The sequence below is a fragment of the Dryas octopetala genome, chromosome 6 (assembly GCF_963921425.1).
Source record: "Dryas octopetala chromosome 6, drDryOcto1.1, whole genome shotgun sequence".
NCBI lineage: Eukaryota > Viridiplantae > Streptophyta > Magnoliopsida > Rosales > Rosaceae > Dryas > Dryas octopetala.
Window position 1 is genome coordinate 4702998 of NC_141371.1, and position 21323 is coordinate 4724320.

Genomic DNA, 21323 nt, shown 5'->3' on the forward strand with positions numbered 1-21323 from the left:
AAGAAAATCAGACAAAATAAATGTGAGTGAAACAATCACCAGCATCTTATAGATATAGACTTGAATCTTCTACATGCTCCGTACCATGAAAATATGAAATCATGTACCATGGCATAGTCAACTATAGAAAGTTCGTTCACCATATTTTCACGGTGGAACAGGTGGTCAAGCAATCAACCCCTTCATTCCAAATCAACACAATATTCCACTCAGTCAAAGTCCAACCCCATTCCCATTAATTAGAGTCCAAATTATCAATGTAGGAATAGGAAAAAGTGAATTTTCTCAGGAAGTTGCCAATGAATTCAGATTAGGAAGAGCTCATAAGAAGGAAGTGATAAGAGAATTAATTATAAAAGGACCAAAAGTCCATGCATTTGAAGTAGTTCAATTTGTTTATATTCACCATCTACACAAAGCTTGACAAACTCCTCATAGTGGTCCCAAAACTTTGGCCATGGCCTCCTTGCCTATTGCCTACAGCGAAATCACCCCGGCAGTCCCTGACTGGCTAAACAAAGGCGACAACGCCTGGCAGCTCACAGCCGCCACTCTGGTGGGGCTGCAGAGCATGCCGGGCCTTGTCATCCTCTACGCCAGCATCGTGAAGAAGAAATGGGCCGTCAACTCAGCCTTCATGGCCCTCTACGCCTTCGCGGCTGTCCTCATCTGTTGGGTCCTCATTGGCTACCGCATGGCCTTCGGGGACCAACTCCTTCCCTTCTGGGCCAAGGGAGCGCCCTCCCTTGGCCAGAAGTTCCTCATCCACCGAGCCAAAGTGCCCGAAAGCACCCACTATCACGACAATGGCTCGTTGGAGACCCCGATGGTCGAGCCCTTTTACCCCATGGCCACGCTTGTGTACTTCCAGTTCACTTTTGCAGCCATCACGCTTATTTTGCTTGCTGGGTCGGTTCTTGGGCGTATGAACATCAAGGCTTGGATGGCTTTTGTCCCTCTTTGGCTTATCTTCTCCTACACTGTAGGAGCTTTTAGTCTGTGGGGTGGTGGGTTTCTCTATCATTGGGGTGTTATTGACTACTCTGGTGGCTATGTCATCCACCTCTCCTCAGGCATAGCTGGTTTCACTGCTGCTTATTGGGTACCCTTCAAACCAAATTTTTATTTCTTGTTCATCTTAGTTTAATATGCATTGTCAACATCATAATTGTCTAACATGATATCAAAACTCTACTTCTTGAGGTCTTGGATTCAAAACTTTCAACCCCATCCTCACTTATCACTTACATGTAAACATGTAAGATGATGTTGCACCTATACGGCTTCAATTGTAGAAAACTTTATAAAATGAAGGTACAATTTTAACTTTTATTTTGAAAATTTAATAAAATAAATTCACTCGACCAACATAGTTTTCGACTCTAAGCACCTATATAGACTTGACCACCTCTACAATCTTATTAACCAGTTCAACTCTAGTCTCGACCTTCTCAATTCTAATTTTGACTTTTTCAACTTTTTAAGTAACTTAGTATTTGCACAAACCGACAGTGTGAGTCAGACTTGTAACCACCTCACTAAAATCAATAATTTAATTTACAAAATTGTCATAACTTTTGGGTTTGAATAATCATCTAATTTATTTGATTTGTATGTTAATTATGCTATAGGTTGGTCCAAGGTTGAAGAGTGACCGGGAGAGGTTCCCACCAAACAACGTTTTGCTGATGCTTTGTGGTGCTGGGATGCTGTGGATGGGTTGGTCAGGATTCAACGGTGGGGCACCCTATGCTGCAAACATCGATGCTTCAATAGCTGTGTTGAACACAAACATATGTGCAGCCACAAGCCTTCTTGTGTGGACTTCTTTGGACGTTGTATTCTTTGGGAAGCCATCAGTGATTGGAGCAGTTCAGGGAATGATGACAGGGCTAGTGTGCATCACACCAGGAGCAGGCTTGGTGCAGTCGTGGGCGGCTATTGTCATGGGAATGCTTTCTGGTAGCATTCCTTGGGTTTCCATGATGGTCCTTCACAAAAAATCTACCCTATTACAAAAGGTAAAGGTTCAACGTACATGACTTCACAGACTTGTGTGTTTCCATTCAAACTTGCTCGTGATACACATTATACATTTTTAATTGATTTACACTTAGTCTCTATAGTTTGAAAAGTTGCAATCGTATCCCTGTGGTTTAGTTTAATTTGTAATTAAAGACAATAACTCAACTTGGTCTAATTTTTTTTTGCGGAGTGCTGAGGTTACAGCACAAAAGAGGTAGTTTGGTCTGATATTACAACTTGATCCATGTTGTTGCCAAGTCCCTTTCATATGCTGCCAGGTTAACCCTTTGTTACAAAATTAAATGGAGTTGAGTTTTGTCTTTAATTATAAATTAAGCTAAACTATAAAGATATGATTGCAACTTTTAAAGTTATAAGGACTCAAATGGAAACCTTAGAGTCGGCACCACAATCATATCACCCATCTTCTTCCACGATATATATTAATGAAATCCTTTGATAATTAGTTTCTCTTATCCAATGTACTTTCATCAAGTGCTGAATTGACCCTAATGACAGCCACTTTCAAAGGATTAGATTTTCTAGAACCCTTTTGCTTGTTTGACCAAACAAATACAGAAAATATCATAAATTAAATAAAAGGTAACAAAAAAGAGTTACAATACCCTGAAAGCAGAGGCTATATAGAGTTCTCAAACTTATATCTAAATTTTGTGATTATTTACAGGTGGATGACACTCTAGGGGTGTTTCACACACACGCAGTGGCTGGCCTTTTGGGGGGACTCCTCACAGGGCTTTTGGCAGAGCCAGCTCTCTGCAGACTTATACTGCCAGTGGGAAACAGCAGAGGTGCATTCTATGGTGGAAATGGTGGGATGCAATTCTTGAAACAATTGGTCGCGGCCATGTTTGTGATTGCTTGGAACATAGTCTCCACCACCATTATACTTCTGGTTATAAGGCTTTTCATACCTTTGAGAATGCCTGAGGAGCAGCTTATTATTGGAGACGATGCTGTTCATGGAGAAGAGGCTTATGCTCTTTGGGGGGATGGAGAGAAATATGACCCAACAAAGCATGGTTGGAACACGTCCTTGTATGGTGAGGAAACGGCGCCGTCTCCATATATCAATGGGGCAAGAGGGGTAACCATTAATTTGTGAGTCAAGCTAGGTGTATTCTATACCATGCAAACGGGAGGGGACATTTATTTGTATATCATCACATATTCACACAGTTACTATGTACCAATCTATGCTTGTGGACTGCGATGATGATGACACACTGTGTTTTACTATCTGTATTGGTGGAGTAAATGGAATGTGGATTCTCTACTTACTGTATCTTATTTTACTTCACTTATAATCTAACATTATATTAAATTCACAACTTTTCAATTTACAGTACCCGGTTCATATTCAAAATTAGGTAATGCCAAAAAAGTATGGAATCTATTTCTAATAATAGAGAAGCTATTTCATGACAAAATTTACTGCAACTATGGTTGAGTTATCTAATCAAAAAATTAAAAGTCAGCTGAAGTGGGTCCAGAATTTGACTACCTAGGCAAACATCGTCACCAAATATTCTTTTGTCATATTCTCAGCGTACAACTCTGACTAATCCTTATCAACCATCCTGAATTCATAAATTATCACTGATGAGAAAATGGTTATCCTATTCCTATGCGTGTTGACGTGAATCTCACCCAAACCACTCCAAGCAATAATTTACAAACCTTGCCATCATAATATGCTTTCTTCAACAGTGTTGGGGACCTCCAATCCTGTATATCTTTATCCATAACCGACTGTACTCCTGGTATAATATTCGGGGTTGCCACCAGGCCACGATTTAGCGGTGGTTAGTGTACCCCAATAATTCCATAAGTTTAAAGATTCATAAAGGTGTATATGAAAGATATTCATTGCCAATCGCAGAAGATGAGCAGATAATTCGGAGATCATGTAATGGAATAAAAGAGATAAGCAGCTTAACATCCAATGTACCAATTCCATTCGTTCTTAAGCTGATGGTAGTTTCCTTTACAGTCATTAAGTATGTTATACAACAAAACTTCAACAGCAAAAGAAGGCACCAGTACAAAAACAATAGCTATTTTGCATATTAAGTATTCTTTGTTCCACAATGAATTCTGTAGACCCGAATAATGGAACAAATTTTTCACTAATCGAACTTTTCCCAGTCTTGAGTTGCTTCTGTTGAAGATGTCATCGGGGTTGGGGCACTCAGGCATCCCACTCCAGAGTCAAAGGTCTCCCATTTGGTTGTTACTGAGACAGCATTGCTACTGTTGTTTGATGGAATTGGATTTGAGTTCCTGGCCTTTAGAGTGTCTAGTGTATCCACAAAGTTCTGGACACGATGTACCTGTTCAAGAAAGTTATAGTACACCATCCATAACAGATCTCTTATGGTTTATGCAACTTCAAAATTTTGGGAAAGCCTATAAACTAACCATTACAGATTTACATGCCCAGTCTGCTGATCGTAGCAACCCAGTTCTTAAGCACAAAGAGAAGGTGCTGCCAACTCAAGGAATCCTATATTTTCATAAGAGACTCTAACTGTGAACACTTTCTAAAGCAGCTCACTTCTCTGACACTGTGGACAAAGGTAAAATAGGATCACCACACCACCAGCACTTGTAGTGCAGTGGTACCTCTTACCCTTTATAAAGGAGCGTTTTTGGGTTCCACTCCTAATGGAGTAAATAGTTGAATCTCCAAAGGGTGCGGAAGGGGTTTAACAGAAAAGGAAGGCTGAAAAAAGAGAAGAGAAAAGGAAGATCAACAAATATTGGAATTTGGAGGAATGGTAGCTGATCTGGCAAGCAGAGTAAGAAAAATCTAAAAAGCTCTAAACTAGAAACTAAATGGACTTCCAATTACAAATACCTACTGCAACACAGGGATAATGCTACTCTAAGAAGTGGGATCAAACATAAGACATATACGCAGCAATCAATGGAAGACCAAGACAGCTTGAATGTATTACTTGGGCAATCCTGTACTTGTTTTAGACACTGCATAATGACCTATATAGTGGAAGCCCCCAAGTGGATTCTACTAGGTGGGAAGTCCTTGAAGTTGGGCCTAAAAGGACAACAATTATAAACAGATTGCAAAGGCAATCATATGTCCTACCAGTGTAAGACATCACACATTGCACAACCAGCTGACCTTGCAAGGCAAGGACTGACCGTGATAGGCATGCATCACAGCTTTCCTCACAGATCCTGCACACCTCACCAATACAAAAACCCTGGTGATACTCTTTAACTAACAGTAAAGTAGAAGCCTAAATAGAATCATTATATGGAATCTATTCATTTCCCCTTCTCATCTTTGCCTTACATTCCTCCAATCTCTCCCCATACTTGCCAGAACTGCCATCTCACTGTTTGAATCATCAAACTTGATGAGATACATACTACAATAAGAAGAATTTTCACACGCGTGGCATATGGAATCTGCAACACCCTCGTTGATCATGCTGACTTCACCATGTCGTCAATGCGATCAACGGATGCAGGAATCCACAAGATCCCGCAGGTGACAATTTTTATTACCATAATAATTACGAATACTAAACAACGAAAAGCAAATGATGAAAAGTAACACTTGCCAATTTAGCAACCACAAGTCTAAGAAATACAAACCTCAGCCTTCCGTTGCATTTTTGCTTCTCCTTCAGCTTCAATGCTATCCAATTTCAGCAACTGCCTCATAAGCAACTCTGTTGATACGGCAAATTCCTTTTCATCAACCTTGGTCCCACCATCCACAGCCACTTCCAAGGCAGCAACCTACAAAAACTAAATAAGTAATGTGAGTCCCAAAGAAATCTATCATTTCGGTAAGTAAATACAATGGATACATGGGCTCACCCTTTCAGAGAGCTTATCAACCTCGTCTCTGACTCCAGCAACTGCTTGAGAAGCTTTTGACATCTCATTGGTTTTGACTCCAACCTCTCCAGTATTGCTCGGCATCTCATTGGTTTTGACTCCAACCTCTCCAGCATTGCTTGGTATCTCATTGCTTTCCTTCAACACCTCAACCTTCCTCCCTTTACTTTCCAGGTCCTCCAAGAGCAGAACCTTGGAATTATCCTTCACACCTGCAATGTGCAAATGCTCTTCATCCTCTTTCTCTTTCCCCCTAAATAAGAGTATCTGCTCATTTGGCTCCAAACCAGTCCTTTGTGAAAGATGTTTCTTAATATCCCCTGGCATTATTCAACAAATAAAAAAGCAAAAACCCATCAGTTCCAATTTGAGCTAAGCTTGATTACTCACAACTTAGAGTGTAATACTTTAAAGTTGTAATAAACAAAAGCAACAGTGACAACTGACAACAATACTTTAATCAATCATCAACAAAAGCAATCTACACCAGTTGCACATAAAGCATTGAAAATATTACACTAACAAAGAACTTTGTAGCACAAAAACCTAAGAAAATGAAATAGAAATTTTTGAATCAACACCATTTACAAATAAGTAAAAGAATACACGTAGTTCCGAATAGTAACCAGAATCATAGTCAAAACGAGCCCACCAGCCAATCATTCTTTTGGGGCAACCCGACTTCAACAAAACACATAACACACACTAACATACACTTAATAAGGATATCTACGACACCCATAAGCACAAAACCCATACACACACATCAAAATTCACAGTGAAGTTGACTAAAACGAACATACAAAAGCGTACGAAGATTACCGAAAGTGGAGTGAGCAGGGACAAAGACTTCGTGATGGGCCGGGCCATGAGCGACGTCGATCCTGATCATGGGTCCACGAGACGAAACCGAAGCACCACTGGCATCGTCCTCGTCGTCTTCTCGCCTCTGGACCAGCATGCCACCGGGTCGGACCTCCCAGTCGATCTCCTCGTTCTGCACGGGTGCGGGAACTGGCCCTTTGGGATTCGGGTTCTTCTTCATCATCTCGAAATGGAAGGTGTTGGCTGGATTTTGGAATTTGGGGGTTAAAGAAGGTTTCTATTAAATTATTAATAGTAGTAGTGACTGGTACGACGGCGTTTGGCGGTTGAACGGTGGTGTGTAGTATTTACTACTGTGCTGAGCAACTAAAAAAGGGGTTGAGAGAGCGAAGAGAGATTGGGTTTTGAGTCTTTTGACGTAAACACGTTTCGTAAAGAACGGTTGGTGTCGGTTCAATAATACCGACGTCAAAGATTTTGACCCACAATGTCACGGGACAGTAGTAACACGGTAACAGTAAGTCAGTAACAGCAGCCTAGTGAGAGCTGTGATAACACGGGTCGGGCTGGATTGAAGAAAGATCGAAATCTTGGGGCTGGGTTTGCGGATGGATCCGAGTCCCAACGATGTCTTTGGGCTCTCTAAATTTTTAGGGTGGAAACCGACTGAATATGAAAAAGAATGGGAAGGATTCAAGGCCTAGCCTAATTCAGACTTGGCTTTGAGCCCAATAATTTTTCAATTTATAGTTTTTAAGGTTATGAAATTGCAAGTTTAAAAGTATATCTATGATATAAGAATAGTATAAATATGATATATGAAATGAAGAACTATAATATTAAAATGGTACAAACATAATAAATTTTGTTGGCTCATTACATCTTAAGGTTTTGGAACCCTTGTTTAGTAAAACATTGTAGTAGTTTGTCCAAAACATTATGTTACAATTAATTAGAGTATCTTACACGAAAGAATCTGATTTTCAAAATGCTGTATGAATTGGTTATATATATCTACAACATTTTGTAATGAGAACAAGGTAAACAGCCAATTAAATTTATTATAGAACTTGGCTAAGAATTTAACATGAGCAACAAATGAAAATAACATGTTTAATATTTACATTTAACACAATTGTGAAATTAATAATTTATACTTTTTTATCTTAAGTCCCTTAAATAAGCATGCGTGTATATATATCAATTCTAATATATACATATATATATATATATAGATTTTGAAGATTTTTTACATGAATGATCTTTGAAGCATGACCTAAAAAATAAACGGTTTGGATTTTGAAATTACATTGTGCAGTGGGCCCAACATGATGGTTAGTTTTGTATTAACTTACTAACTAGTTAATTTTAGAGTATTCTTGTATATATATATATAAACACTTTATTTATTTACTTTCTCGGGGTTAAATTGTGCAATAATTATACAGATCGTAGTGTTATTTTTACTCAAGAAACAAACAACGAATTACATGTGAAATTACAAGATGTCCACTGATGTCAAAGACTAGTAGAGTACATAAACAACTAATAGTACGTATAGACATCAGAAAATGGCCATCAAGACTGCTTCTCCCAACACATGCCCTTCAATTGCCTCCAACACCTTATCTCTCGTCACCTGCAATAACCCACCCAAAAATTAACAATTAATAAGATAAGATATACATTTTATAAATGTTAATTCCAATTAATTACATGCGCATGCACGTATAAATTAATACATACCTTCCTACCAAGGTGCAGTTCATCATCCAAAGCATAGAGCTTAAACTCGAACCTATGACCATGCGAAGGCAACTTGGGCCCACGCCACCCAGGGACCTTCCAGTCATTGTAACCTTCTTGGGTCCCCTCGTACTCACCACCCAACTCCCCTTCTTTTCCAGAAAAGCCCTCCGGGAGGCCCTTCAGAGTCGCCGGAATGTTGACCAGGACCCAGTGGATCCACGGCACCAGTGGGCCCTCCGGGTCCGGAGCATCCACGTCCTGCACCACAAGGGCCAGGGTCTTGGTCCCCTGCGGCAGGTTGTACCATTCCAACGGTGGAGATATGTTCTTCTTCGCCCCCTGACCTTCTTGGGTGTACTTTCTGGGGAGTCTTCCTTCCTGGTCTATTGTTGGTGAAATCAATCTGAATTCATCGCTCGCCGCCATAGCTATAGCTCTTCTTGTTCAATAGGAGCGTCTGCTTATTCATTGCTGAGGCCCAAGATTATTTATATGGGCCTGGTCCTTTTGGTTGCAGATATGAGCTAGAGATCGACACGTAAGTGGAAGAACAACCTTCGTGTTCGTAATACAAGGTGCAAGGAGTATTGGGTTTTGACACGTGTCATGATACGTGGAACATGCTGGACTCTTTCAATAGGAGTGTAAATGAGCTCAGCCAAGTGAAATGCAAAGATAATATCTATCGAGTTCAAGTTTGGCTCGTATGCTTTTTTTTAAAGCTCAAACTCGACTAATTTTTAAACGAATTTGAATTAAAGAATTAAATTTTAAATTTTAAGAATTTAAAAATATGAAAAAAATTTTGATTGCATTAGAAATTTAGACTAAAATAATTGAAATTTTTAACAATTTTCAACGATTTCGATTCGATAATATTTTGAAACCTACAAAAAAATAAAAAATTTCAAAATTTAATTCCATTGTTTGAACTTATATTTGAATCTACTAAATGACAAATAATAAAGACAGAAATAAAAGATAAACTTAATTAAGCTCACACTTATCTCGTTTTTCTAATAAATTTAATATTTTATTCGAGTTCAACTCGTTTTCTTTACAAATCAAGCTCGAATGAGTCAAAATCGAATCAAACACCAATCGTAGTTTGAGCCAATTTAATGATTTGTAGCCCTATCTTCCTGACCAAGGCCCGTAACAATGAATGCAATTCTTTTGTCATTTTTCAAAAAGAAAAAAAGAAAGTTCCTGATTTTGTACGTGATTGGATTAGACGACCATATGAGTACATAAGTACATTATACAATAGCTTAAAGAAGAAAAAAAAAATGATTAGGGGTGAGTGTGTATACTGACAAAAGCTTATTTTGAGTGGTCTATTATAGTATGGTGCATCAAACGCAGCGTACCATCTTATCATGGTCTCTATAGGGTGTTGGACAATTTTGGGCATGCACTCAAAGAAAAGAAAAAGTTGGGGCATCAGACTGGCACGTGTCGTCTTACAACTACAGAACTACTGTTGAATTTGGAACCAACGTACCACGTGCCGTATTATGCATATGCTGGTGACTTCTTGAAGTGAAGAGGGCAGGGATAGAGTACTACTTATCGACAGTCCCTGTTATGATATGTCTCCATTCTCACGTTCACGGACGGGGCTTTACGTATGCGTTGTAAGGAGTATTCATGTACGTAAAAAATGAAAGTTGAATGTACGTGTTCTCTTTTATTTAAAAAAGTGAACTTTGATATCACAGAGTAATTTAGATTGTAAAATGAAATTAACTAGGCATTTGCTCTCACATAAAGAATGATATCAGCAGAAATAAGTTTTTGAAAAATGAGTAATTGGATTCATTTTTCTCGTGTTCATATATATTGATATGTTTCATGTTTATAAATGTATTTTTTGTAAAAATAAAAGTCTTAAAAAGTACTTTAAATAGGTTATTATCACGTGTTTATATATAAATTTCGATTAGTCAAGAAAAAGAAGATGTTGTGTACTTGGAGTTTAAAATGCAGTGCAATGTCCAAGTATGGGATTCTGCTACTTGCACGCGCAGCCTGCGCTCTTTTCTTAAATCCTCTTCTCTTTTAATCTTTTTCGGATGGGTTGCCAAAAAGGAAGTAAGTAAGCATAAGGCATGATGCATAAGTCAACTTGCCATTAAATGCAGAAAGAGAAGTGGAAGGTGGAGAAGGTTTGATGATGACTGATGAGGAAGGAGAGCTAAGTGCAAAAGGTAGCTACAGCCAGCCTACAGCCTAGTACAGTAGATGTTTGGTAACGTTTCTATTACTCAAAAACTGCAACAACAACAACAGAACAGTAGTAACCCCAGCTGTACCTGCCCTGTATTCACCTTAAAAAGCTAAAAACCATTCATGCCGGCCTTGTAACAGTAACTTCTTCCCCAACACTAAAGTATTAGATCGATCACCTCTTAATTAATATCATGTTTCCGCAGGTTACCTTCTTTGTCGCAGCACTGTGGAGTACTAATCAATCCTGAGTTTTTGGTCTTTTGCAATTTTATAAGTAAAATATTACAATGCAGTTATCATATGTCATGTAGATGATTTTTAATCTCTATCAATTATCGAATGTCAATGAGTTTATTTTTTAATTATTATGATATAAATTTTTCATTATCAAATATATTTGTATAACATGCATAGCTAGGCATACCAATTTGTTAATAATGCATATAATGCAAGCATAATAAGTGAATTTTACACTCTCAAAACAAATATGACGGAATTTATGCATTAATTTTAAAATAAATTAAAGATAGGAGGAGTAGCTCAATACTTTTCAAAACTATTATACAAAGTCTTACATCTTTAATAAGAGATTTTCTCTTAACAAAACACTCATTTGATGAGTGTAACAATAATAGCTCTAGTCATATATTTTCTATGTACTTACAACATATACGAGTGTACTATATACAAATGTTTGGCATATGTTAATTTATGTTATTGGCTCGAGCCACGGGTTTACTGATAAAAGAAGAGTAATTAATAACTCTCATATACCTGAGTTATTGATCGTATTTGAGATAAATGAATCAAATGATGTGAAAAAGAAAGATAAATGAATCTAATATTAATTTTTTTCGATGAAATAAATGAATCTAATAATGTCAGAAGAGAAGGTGTACAAATACTTAAGTTTATGCCTAAAAGAAGAATTTTACGTCAAATAATATATGGTACAGCAGAAGTTTGTGACTGATGTGTACGTGGTTGACACAAAGACAGATAAAGCAGGTAATTTTGAGTTGCACAAGTAAGAATAATTAGGGTTCCACCCAGGCATGTACCCACCCCATTGTCAAATTAAACCGGAGCCTCATGTGATCTGCAGCTTCTGCTAGGGTCGCCCATCCCCACCCACCCCGTTTGCTTTCTCTAATTTTTATTTCATTTGCTTTTTATTTGTTTTTGTCTTTAGGGAAAGTCCCAGTTAATCCTTTGCATTGAATGCAAAAATGAATCTTAAACGGAGCTTGTAATTTGTAAACAAATAAACATCCATCAATATGTATTTCTATGTCCCCATGGAATGGGAGAGGATTATGATAGTATTTTACTATTATTTTTTATTTTTTAAGTTCATTAATACTAGATAAGTATATGTACGTGAAAGATTGTACTTAGTACCGTTCTTTACACTACGACATAAGGGATTAGGCGTCCAAACACTTTGGAATCAAATAAATTAACTACATCAAAATGAACTGTTCTAAAATTTTCATAATGGATTATACAATAACAAAGAGGAGGACCCTTTTTTTTTGGTGAAAAAAAGGACACTTTGATGTTAGAGGAAGTTCTTGTTGATGCCGTTAGGTAACTCTTGTAGGGGTTTTAGATAATAATTTTCAAAAAGGTGTAATGTGGTTTCTCATTTATGTTAAGAGAACGTAGTATATAATTTTGTTACAAGAATATTCGTCTTAGTTAATGAATTGTATTGTTAATAATCATTATAGCTTTATCTTATATTTTTTAGTAATGAATATTTGTTTGCCTCAAAAAAGGCAATTCCATAAGGGGCTTCTACAGTAAATCATACATGAACAATATACAAATACAATCTCCCAAATGATTTCTATGTGCCAAATGCTAAATACGAATATACGATATAGAAAATTTTGAATTAAATGTGCATGGGCATGCAGTGTCCATATACTAAAACAAACCTTTGATCTCAGATTCTATATTATAAATATGGGGAATTGGGTCAAATAATATTCGAATGGAGCTCTTTTGGGGGGGATCTGGCTTGAATCTAGGACTAGTTGAAGCAAGTTTGCAAAAAAATTCGATCTCTCTTGAAAAGAAGAGCTGATGTGATGATAAGATCTTAAGCCCTTTTCTTTTTCTTGCTAAAGAGGGTGTAATTGAGGGGACATGAATAGTAATTCTCTTTCACCAAACAGTGTATAACCTAAGGATAAAAACTATAAAAAGCATAACCGTACAATTTAAAAGCCCGGCAACGATTTGGTCCTCGGTTTTAGACACACCTGCAACTATCAATCTATCATAGATTCATACATCCCCACTTAAATTTCCGAAAAAAATAAAGAGTAAAGGACCCCTACCCCCTCTCTCTTTAGTCTTTCCCTTCATCCCTGACCAGCCTTGAAAAGCCATTTTGGCTCCAAGTCTCCAACCCAACAACAAAACACCCTTCTTTCTTTTTTTCTCTCTCTCACTCTCTCTCTCCCTTGCCGACTGGTTAAGGGGCACTATTGCTTTGTTTTAGGGGGGTCCCTAATGGGTCAGCTCATGCATTTGAGGAAGATCGGACAAATGAGTATCAATGTATTATAAATTTCAGGGTTTGTGAAATGTTGGGAAAAAAGTGGCTCTATCATAATATTGATGTATTTCACATTAAAAAGGTGAAGAGTGATCGATTAGTATATAAGAAATTAGAACACCCATGTTAATGTTGAAGGTTTTAAAAAAATTTTATATACGTTTGGTGCTACGTAATATGACTAAATTTGGGGGAATATCAGTACGAATATGACTAGTCTGGTGGTGTATATGGGTCCGCAAAAGTGTGTAGTAGGACTAAACAACTTACCTATAAATTTTGACTGTTTTACTGTTTTCAGTACTAAGGTACATAGCATCAGATGTAATTCTGTACCATTTATAAGAAATTATTTTGTATATAACACTAATTGATATTTAGTGTAACAAATTTAATGTATTATAATATATATTGATGAACATTATTAATATTATATTCTAAAACATAAACATTTATATTATAACATATATTTTGATACCCGTGATATCATGATTATACAAAATAATATTTCGTGTATACAGAAACAAAATACATAAATTGAAAATAGTTTTCATGAATATTTGTGAGGTGACATTGATTATGATTAAAAGAAAAAGAACATAAAGCATAGGAAACCTTTGCGTAGGCTAAAGAGAGTACTGCAGGGCCTCATGGCTGGGCTAGGGTCGTAGGGTAGACACCCGAATCCTGCGCCAAAGATTGGCTGACTCACATGACGACATCTCCTTCATTCATCATCCAAATGATCAAATCAAATGAACCACATTCCACCATTTTCCTCACCCCTATATAACATGTCCTCCCAAACCCAAAACCGAAAACAAAAACCAAAACCAAAACCACAAGCAATTACCCAGTCCTAGAGTAACCAGTTTTAGCTTTAGCTAGCTAGGCTTGCTCTTGTTGTGTTTGTCAAAATGGACTATTGTCCCGGTACTAATTGCTACTACACTAGCTCATCAGACGGCTCATCTTCAGCGACGAAGATTAACATCAACGGCGGCGGTAAAGAGAAGAAGACGTCCGTGAAGAAAGGCAAAGGAGGAGGAGTGAAGCTGTCGACGGACCCACAGAGCGTGGCGGCTCGGGAGAGGCGGCACCGGATTAGCAACCGGTTCAAGATCCTGCAGAGCTTGGTCCCCGGCGGGACCAAGATGGACACCGTGTCCATGCTCGAGGAGGCCATTCACTACGTCAAGTTCCTCAAGACCCAGATATGGCTTCACCAGACCATGATCAACTTGAATGCCGACGATGACGTTATCATCCCATCACCTTCATCATCCTTGTCACCACCGTCACCATATGTGTGCCTTGATAATAATAATCCAGTGCTTCCTGCTGCAGCTGCAACTGGTTCTGGTTTTGCTACTGTTTCTGCTTCTGCTGATCAATACGCACAGTACTACAACAACAACAACAATTTCAGTACTAATTATAGTGCTGCAGTTCACGTTCAACCATCATCGTCGTCAATGGCAGTTCCATACCCAGATTCTTATAATTGCTTCCAAGGTCAAGAAACCATGCCCATGAATAATATCGAAGCTTATATGAAATATTATAGCTAGCTAGCTTTGTGATCTCTCTCTCTCTCTCTCTCTCTCTACTTATGTATTAATTAGTGAGGTCCTGGGTTAGCTGTGATTTGATGGTGGAGTAGTGGTGTATAATTGATAACAAATTAAATTAATGTTGTAACAATTAAGTTCTCTTTGTTGCTCTAAAAATGGAAAAGATGGATGTTTCCTGTACTGATTACTGAAGCTGTCTTGACTGATTGATGATTAGATTCGCAATTAGAACTTTTGCTGTGTTCATGAAACCTCGAATGATCCTCAAAGCGCTTGTATATCCTCTGGTTTTTAGGCTGATCGAGTAGACATATATTGCCAAATATAAACGTCTCCGTGGGTATATAGACTTTCTTTAGTCTCCTCAACTCTTAAATGGGAGTTTGTTAACTGTGTGTCTTTGTTTGTATCAAAAGGGCCGGCCGCAACCATTTACCAAAAAGTAGCGTGTCACCGATGACACAATTAGATGATACGCTCATACGGTATTATGAATCTGTTAAAATTATTATATAAGTACAATATTGTTTTTATATGGGATAGTAGAATTTAATTTTAAATTTTTTTTAACATTAGAGAGAGAAATATTACTAGACAATAAAATTAAAAATTTTATGTTTAGATATTAATGATAGTATACAAATTATAATTATAAACTTTGTACCTAATTCAGTACGACATGTACGTAATATTACCGTAAATAATTTCTTAGAAATAATATGTATGTTTAAATGAAAATTAGAGTATGAAAGAGATGGATATATAGAATATATAAATTTTTTTGGCCATGAGATGGATATATAGAATATTAACAAAAAAAAAAAAAATTTTAAAACTCTGAATGTATTTTTAATTGAATTTTTCTTTGAGACATCAAACATAAATATCTTGTATTATTAACAATGCTATGATCATTACTTTAGATAGCCTATTACTAATTAAGAAAAAATTTATCAGAATCGATTTTATAATTAACAGTTATATCATGTCTAGTACATAAATTATTCTGAAATCTATTTTGATGACTTAAGTGTAATCTAAAAAATAAATAAAAAAATTTCCTAAACATTCCATGACAATTTTTTATTATTGGTTCAGAGAAGTAAGAGCTGAAAATAGGAACTCTCACAATATAAACCTCTGGAGGAAGGAAGTGATTAGAAATCGGCTTTATCACAATGCTCCCAACGGCCCATTGGGCTACAAGGCTAGGACGCATCATTATTTGTGGACCTTCTGGGCACGAATGAGCCCAGATTTGGCCCATTTACTTGGTTTCAAAGCCCGTAACGTTTCGACATAATTAGAGCACTGGCTGGAATCGCCGGGAATGTAATGCGCATAAACAGTTGAATCCCAATTGTTGGCAACCAATTTCAACCTTGGGATGCTGTGGTGATCGTGTGGAGCACATCACATTTCGCAAAGAAGGGAGAGAGCATTAATGGCATACTTGTGCCCAGGTATGACCCCTACAATTTACAACTTTTAGACACATCTTCTTCTTGTTATGCTATGACAAAATAAAAAATATATCTCCTTTTTTTTCTTTCTTTGCCACAATTTTAGGCCCTTCTATTTGTATAGTAGTTCAAATACTCTCTCCACTTGTTTGATGAAATTCCTGACTGAACATCATCAGCATAATTCTGCTATGCTTGTTTCACGTACAACACCAAAACAGAGAAACTCAGTTCCTTTAGGTAGACAGGGACATTGTCTGTAGACCATGCAAACTACAACATTATATATACAGGCTTTGTTCTTGTCACCACCACTTTGGGTTGGTAATTATGAATGTGTAAACCAATGACGTAAAAACTAAATGTGAAAGAAAGAAAGAACATTAAAAACAAAAACAAAAAATTGTGTGATAGTGTCTATGAAGAAAATGAGTACGAAGAGGAAGAAGAAGATGAAATTGGTGGTGAGAAACGGCATGTACAATTTGGGTCATGGATGGCCCTCTTCCTATTCATATCAAGTTTTGAACAAAACACACAATATGTACCTCGGAATCCTTTGTCTGCTGATTCATTCTCATTCTCGTCGTAGTCTTCTGTGAAATAAGTGCTCTCTTCTTCAGAATCTTCTTCCGCATCATCATCCCATTCGTCACGAGTTTTGTATGTAAATCCCATCATTGGAAGAATTACCAGAAGAATTTTGTCAATGCTGTCGTCCAACCAATTTTTCCCTTCCTCCCACAAGATTAAGAGAATAACAATGACTCCTGCTCCCACTCCAAACCCCACTCCAGTATATATGGACTGCCAATCAAACCCATTTCCCGATGCTTTGTCTGCAGCATCTGCTGTGTTGCTGGCATTAGGGCATTTTAGCTCAAGAGGTGGCCCACATAATCCTCTATTCCCTTCGAAAGAAGCTGCTGAAAATGATTGAAGCTGAGTGCCAGTTGGAATCTTCCCGGCCAGTTGATTGTATGAGACATCCAGGACAGAAAGGAAAGTCAGTTGTGCAAGTTGTGGTGGAATTTCCCCACTCAAGTCGTTTTTCGAGAGGTCCAAGGACTCAAGTTCTCGCAAGTTTCCTAATGATGATGGGATTGCACCTGTGAGAGCATTGTTGGACATGTTGAGGACATAGAGTGATTTGAGCTCTGCCAATTGTTCAGGTATTGGTCCACTGAACTTGTTCCCCGAGATGTCTATAGAGGTGAAGACAGTTAAAATCTTTACCAACTCCATCTCCAAACCTTTGTTCGTAACTGTTATAGCATCCTGATAATATACCTCACTGAATTGTAGGACCTTGAATCGAAGATGATTGAGCTCTGACTGGGCATAATCTTCGTCACCCATCATTGCCCGCCAGGTTGTCAAACATCTTCCGGGTATTTCACCACTAAAATTGTTCTGTGCTATGTCAACAATTTGAAGCATTGACCAGGTGCCATTGGTCTTGGGACATCCAAGGAGTCCATAAAAATTGTTGGATCGCAAAACAAGGACACGCAAGGTGGATATGTTCTTCAACAAGCAAGGAAATGTGTCTTTTATCTGATTCTTTCCGAGGTTTAAAACCTCTAACATTGTGCAATTGGATAGAGATTTTGGAAACTTACCTTCTATCTTGTTTCCATTGAGGTCTAAAGTTTTCAAACTACAATGCCCAGGAAATCTATCAGGAATAGTGCCAACAAGATTGTTTCCCTCTAAATTAAGTACTACAAGAGTCCCGCTCATTGCAGTCAAGCACTGGGGAATCGAACCATTAAGAGAATTATTGGAAAGGTCAAGAACCTGAAGATATGACACATTGCATATTGATCCTGGAATGATCCCGTGCAAGTTATTACTTGAAAGAGAGAAGAACATAGTGTAAATAAGGAAACCACCAATGTCAGTCGGTATGCTAGAGCTGAAATTATTTCTTGAGTAATCCAGATAAGTGGCAGATGGTGGAAAAATTGGGATTTGTCCCTGAAGCTGGTTGGAATGAAGGTCAAGCACAGACAGAGTACGAGTAAGATTGAGGAAAGGACCTTCTAGAGTTACCAGGTAGTTGCAAGAAAGATTTAGTTGAACAAGATTACTGAGCCTCCAAATCCAGTTGGGTATCTCACCATGAATCTCGTTTTGTGAAAGGTCCAAATTGCTTAATTTGGATTGAGTTCTCAAGAAATTAGGGAACATTCTCAACTTGCCTGAAGCTAATTTCAATGTTGTAATTTGAGGAAACGAAGAATGTGAGGAATTGGTATCATTATAACTAATCAACAAGCTATTGTAAGAAAGATCAAGATTTGAAAGATTTCTCAACTGCTGAAGACCATTAAGAGGGAAAGAGCCATTGAGGTTGTTTGAAGAAAGCGAAAGGATCTTAAGCTTTCCGAAATTAAAGATTGACAAGGGAACTGACCCTTCCAACTTGTTGCAGCTCAAATCAAGGGTATCCAGTAAGTACGAAGATACATTAGAAAATTCATGGAATTGACCAGAGAACTGGTTGTTGGAGAGTAGTAGTTTCTTCAGCCAGGGAAGAGAAAATAGAGACAACGGAATACTTCCATTGAGCTGATTGTAACGCAAGTCCAGACTCACCAGATTCGTAAGGTTTTCCCAGTGAGTGAAATAAATCTCACCTGTTAGACCATTGTGAGAGAGATTTATTTCAGTCACATTCTTGGCCATACTGAACAATGGAACTGAACCATTAAATTTGTTCAGTGACATGTCCACATAAACCAATTCTGTAAGGTTTGCCATTGACTTTGGGATTTGTCCAGTGAAATTGCAATACGAAACATCCAATTTGGATAGCATTTTGAGGTCTCCAATAGAGTCTGGCAATAACCCTGATAAATTTGTCCTGCTTAGGACCACGGACCGAAGAGATCCATTCTTTGGAAATTCTGGTAAGGAACCCTGAAGCTGTGGATTACCCGATAGGTCAATAGTCTGTAGGGTAGGTACCTGGAAGATCTTCTTCGGTAAAGTACCATATAACCCAGAATTCATGAGGCGCAAGGAAGTCAAATTTGTGAACTTTGAGAAGAATTCTGGCACTGGAGTAGACAAATTATTGTTCTCTATACGAATAACTGAGAGTGAGTGAAGGCTCAGCAAGGAAATATCAATAGGGCCTGTAAGATTACAAGTGGACAAGCTCAACACCTTCAAGTTTGGCAGTGAAGATGATATCGCCTGGCACCAGTCAGTCCCCTGAGTTGATATGTTTACACCATCAAGATGAAGTTCAACAAGCTCCCAAAGGTTGCCAATGAGCAATGTCAAATTTGGATTCTCAAGTTTCAGTGAAGGAGTTAAGGGAAAGTAAAGGGTGGATAAATCAAGAGTTACCAACCTTATCAAATGCGAAATCTCAATTGGAACCTGCCCCGCAAAGCCAGCATTTGACAAATTCAAATTACTCAAACTGCTTAGCTCGCCGAACTTGGATGGAATCTGAGCATACTTGAAGTTGTTATAAGCCAAATTCAGGTTCTCAATGTACTGCAGACTGAAAAGGGTAGAATTCTCAAGTCCACCGGAAATTGATTCGCTGCTTAAGTCGAGATGGGTAACACAACCCTCTTTGCAGGACACACCTTCCCAAAAACAGTAATCTGAGCCATTATTCCACTTCACAAGTTTTGTAGATGATGCAGCCTCAAATTGGAGGCTGTTCTTCAATTGGAGCAACAAAGATAGCTGATCAGTGGGACATTGGCTAGAGACCACAAATATATGGAGGCTGAGTGAAACATAGAAAATGGGCATTAAGAACAGCCATGAAAACAGAGGAATTCTCATTGAAAGCTCCGGTAAGTGAATCCTATACAACAGAGAACAGAGCAGGCTATGATATTAACAATGGTTTCAGGAAGGACAAAACCCATGAACAGGACCCTTTGGCCCCTGGAGACCCTTGGATTCTAGTGGTGGTATACCAAAATTCAAGCAGAGTAAGCACGGAAGGGAGACCAAAAGTGTAGAATGGGGATGTAGAAGTAGAAGAAGAAGAAGAAGGATGAAGAAACAGAGAGAGAAAATTGGGATGGTCAGAAGTTCAGAACCGTGTGTTTGTATAATGTGGACGCGTTCCTGGGGTCAGGGGCGGCTTTTGTTTATTCTTTCTTTCTATGACTACAGCTTCTGTCTGACAGCAGCTCCTACCAAGTTGCAAACTTGGAATATTCAAATCCATGACTTTTGGCTCATTGACTTTTTGGATTCTAGTGGGGAAATAACAATGAGGCTTTAATTAAAGAAAATGAGGCTTTAATAATGGATCTACATCCTCTCTTTATCTTGGCTATCCTTGACTTTTAATCCAAATAATTTACTAGAGATTGAAAGGTTATATTGGGTTTTTTAGCATTACTACTATACCCTATAGAAAATGAAGAACCCTTAAATTTCTAAGGTACCATTTAGATTAAAAGTAAAGAATAGTTAAGATAAGGAGATAAAGCCAAATTCTTTATTTTATAGGTGTCTGACAGATATTTTTCCTATCCACAAACTTTCAACATATTATTTCTTTTCATAGTAATAATAGATTTCTTGCTATGCCGCTCGATCGAGAAAGGGGGTCGAATGGTCGATCCATCGGCATAACACTATAACTTGTTAAGAAAAAAAAAATACAAAAAAAAAAAAAAACCTAGCATGAAAGTCAATTCCACTAGCCCATGAAAAACCAAAGAATGGTTTGAAGAATCAGCCCTCAATTCTGACCAAGATACGGTGGTTGTCCGGTTGTCCCCCAAGGATTTAACCATTCTAATCGTATTGTGTCAGCTTCTCTGCTTAATATAAATATGCTGCATGTAAGGCGTGGTCGTTGTAAAACAGCCCCTCATCATCGTTTAAATAATTAGCTAGGTTATAAAAATAACTAGGATTCATTTCATGTTTAAAACAGTATTTTAGGGCCTGAATTAATATATATGTAATAAGCTTTCCTGATTCCTTGTTGTTATGTAACAA

The 21323-nt window shown here is 37.8% G+C and overlaps 4 protein-coding genes across 4 annotated transcripts; 1 reads left to right on the forward strand and 3 right to left on the reverse strand.

The window, feature by feature from the left end:
* Positions 1–106: 106 nt before the first annotated feature.
* Positions 107–3387, forward strand: LOC147281405 (ammonium transporter 2-like). The gene is made up of 3 exons (XM_086246872.1): positions 107–1102; positions 1632–2021; positions 2714–3387. The coding sequence occupies exons 1-3, from the start codon at positions 458–460 to the stop codon at positions 3149–3151; spliced, it is 1473 nt and encodes a 490-aa protein (XP_086102998.1). The 5' UTR covers positions 107–457; the 3' UTR covers positions 3152–3387.
* Positions 3388–3973: 586 nt separating this feature from the next.
* BAG4 (BCL-2-associated athanogene 4) lies at positions 3974–7145 on the reverse strand. Its single transcript, XM_086247159.1, has 4 exons — positions 6742–7145; positions 5899–6239; positions 5671–5817; positions 3974–4379 (listed from the first exon to the last, which is right to left on the reverse strand). The coding sequence occupies exons 1-4, from the start codon at positions 6965–6967 to the stop codon at positions 4176–4178; spliced, it is 918 nt and encodes a 305-aa protein (XP_086103285.1). The 5' UTR covers positions 6968–7145; the 3' UTR covers positions 3974–4175.
* A 1022-nt stretch (positions 7146–8167) lies between these two features.
* On the reverse strand, positions 8168–8919 carry LOC147281407 (PEBP (phosphatidylethanolamine-binding protein) family protein). The gene is made up of 2 exons (XM_086249185.1): positions 8491–8919; positions 8168–8383 (listed from the first exon to the last, which is right to left on the reverse strand). The coding sequence occupies exons 1-2, from the start codon at positions 8917–8919 to the stop codon at positions 8309–8311; spliced, it is 504 nt and encodes a 167-aa protein (XP_086105311.1). The 3' UTR covers positions 8168–8308.
* Positions 8920–16497: 7578 nt separating this feature from the next.
* LOC147281408 (receptor-like protein 7) lies at positions 16498–20416 on the reverse strand. Its single transcript, XM_086249395.1, has one exon. The coding sequence runs from the start codon at positions 20142–20144 to the stop codon at positions 16749–16751; it is 3396 nt and encodes a 1131-aa protein (XP_086105521.1). The 5' UTR covers positions 20145–20416; the 3' UTR covers positions 16498–16748.
* Between the last annotated feature and the right edge of the window lie 907 nt (positions 20417–21323).

Bases quoted from the DNA above. Each gene is read 5' to 3' on its own strand.
- LOC147281405 (XM_086246872.1), top strand. From the start codon at position 458: ATGGCCTCCTTGCCTATTGCCTACAGCGAAATCACCCCGGCAGTCCCT. The intron at 1,103-1,631 runs GTACCCTTCAAA...ATTATGCTATAG, and splicing joins GTTTCACTGCTGCTTATTGG to GTTGGTCCAAGGTTGAAGAG. The intron at 2,022-2,713 runs GTAAAGGTTCAA...GATTATTTACAG, and splicing joins AATCTACCCTATTACAAAAG to GTGGATGACACTCTAGGGGT.
- BAG4 (XM_086247159.1), bottom strand. From the start codon at position 6,967: ATGATGAAGAAGAACCCGAATCCCAAAGGGCCAGTTCCCGCACCCGTG. The intron at 6,240-6,741 runs GTAATCTTCGTA...GAATAATGCCAG, and splicing joins CCCTGCTCACTCCACTTTCG to GGGATATTAAGAAACATCTT. The intron at 5,818-5,898 runs GTGAGCCCATGT...TAGTTTTTGTAG, and splicing joins TTGATAAGCTCTCTGAAAGG to GTTGCTGCCTTGGAAGTGGC.
- LOC147281407 (XM_086249185.1), bottom strand. From the start codon at position 8,919: ATGGCGGCGAGCGATGAATTCAGATTGATTTCACCAACAATAGACCAG. The intron at 8,384-8,490 runs GTATGTATTAAT...GGGTTATTGCAG, and splicing joins AACTGCACCTTGGTAGGAAG to GTGACGAGAGATAAGGTGTT.
- LOC147281408 (XM_086249395.1), bottom strand. From the start codon at position 20,144: ATGAGAATTCCTCTGTTTTCATGGCTGTTCTTAATGCCCATTTTCTAT.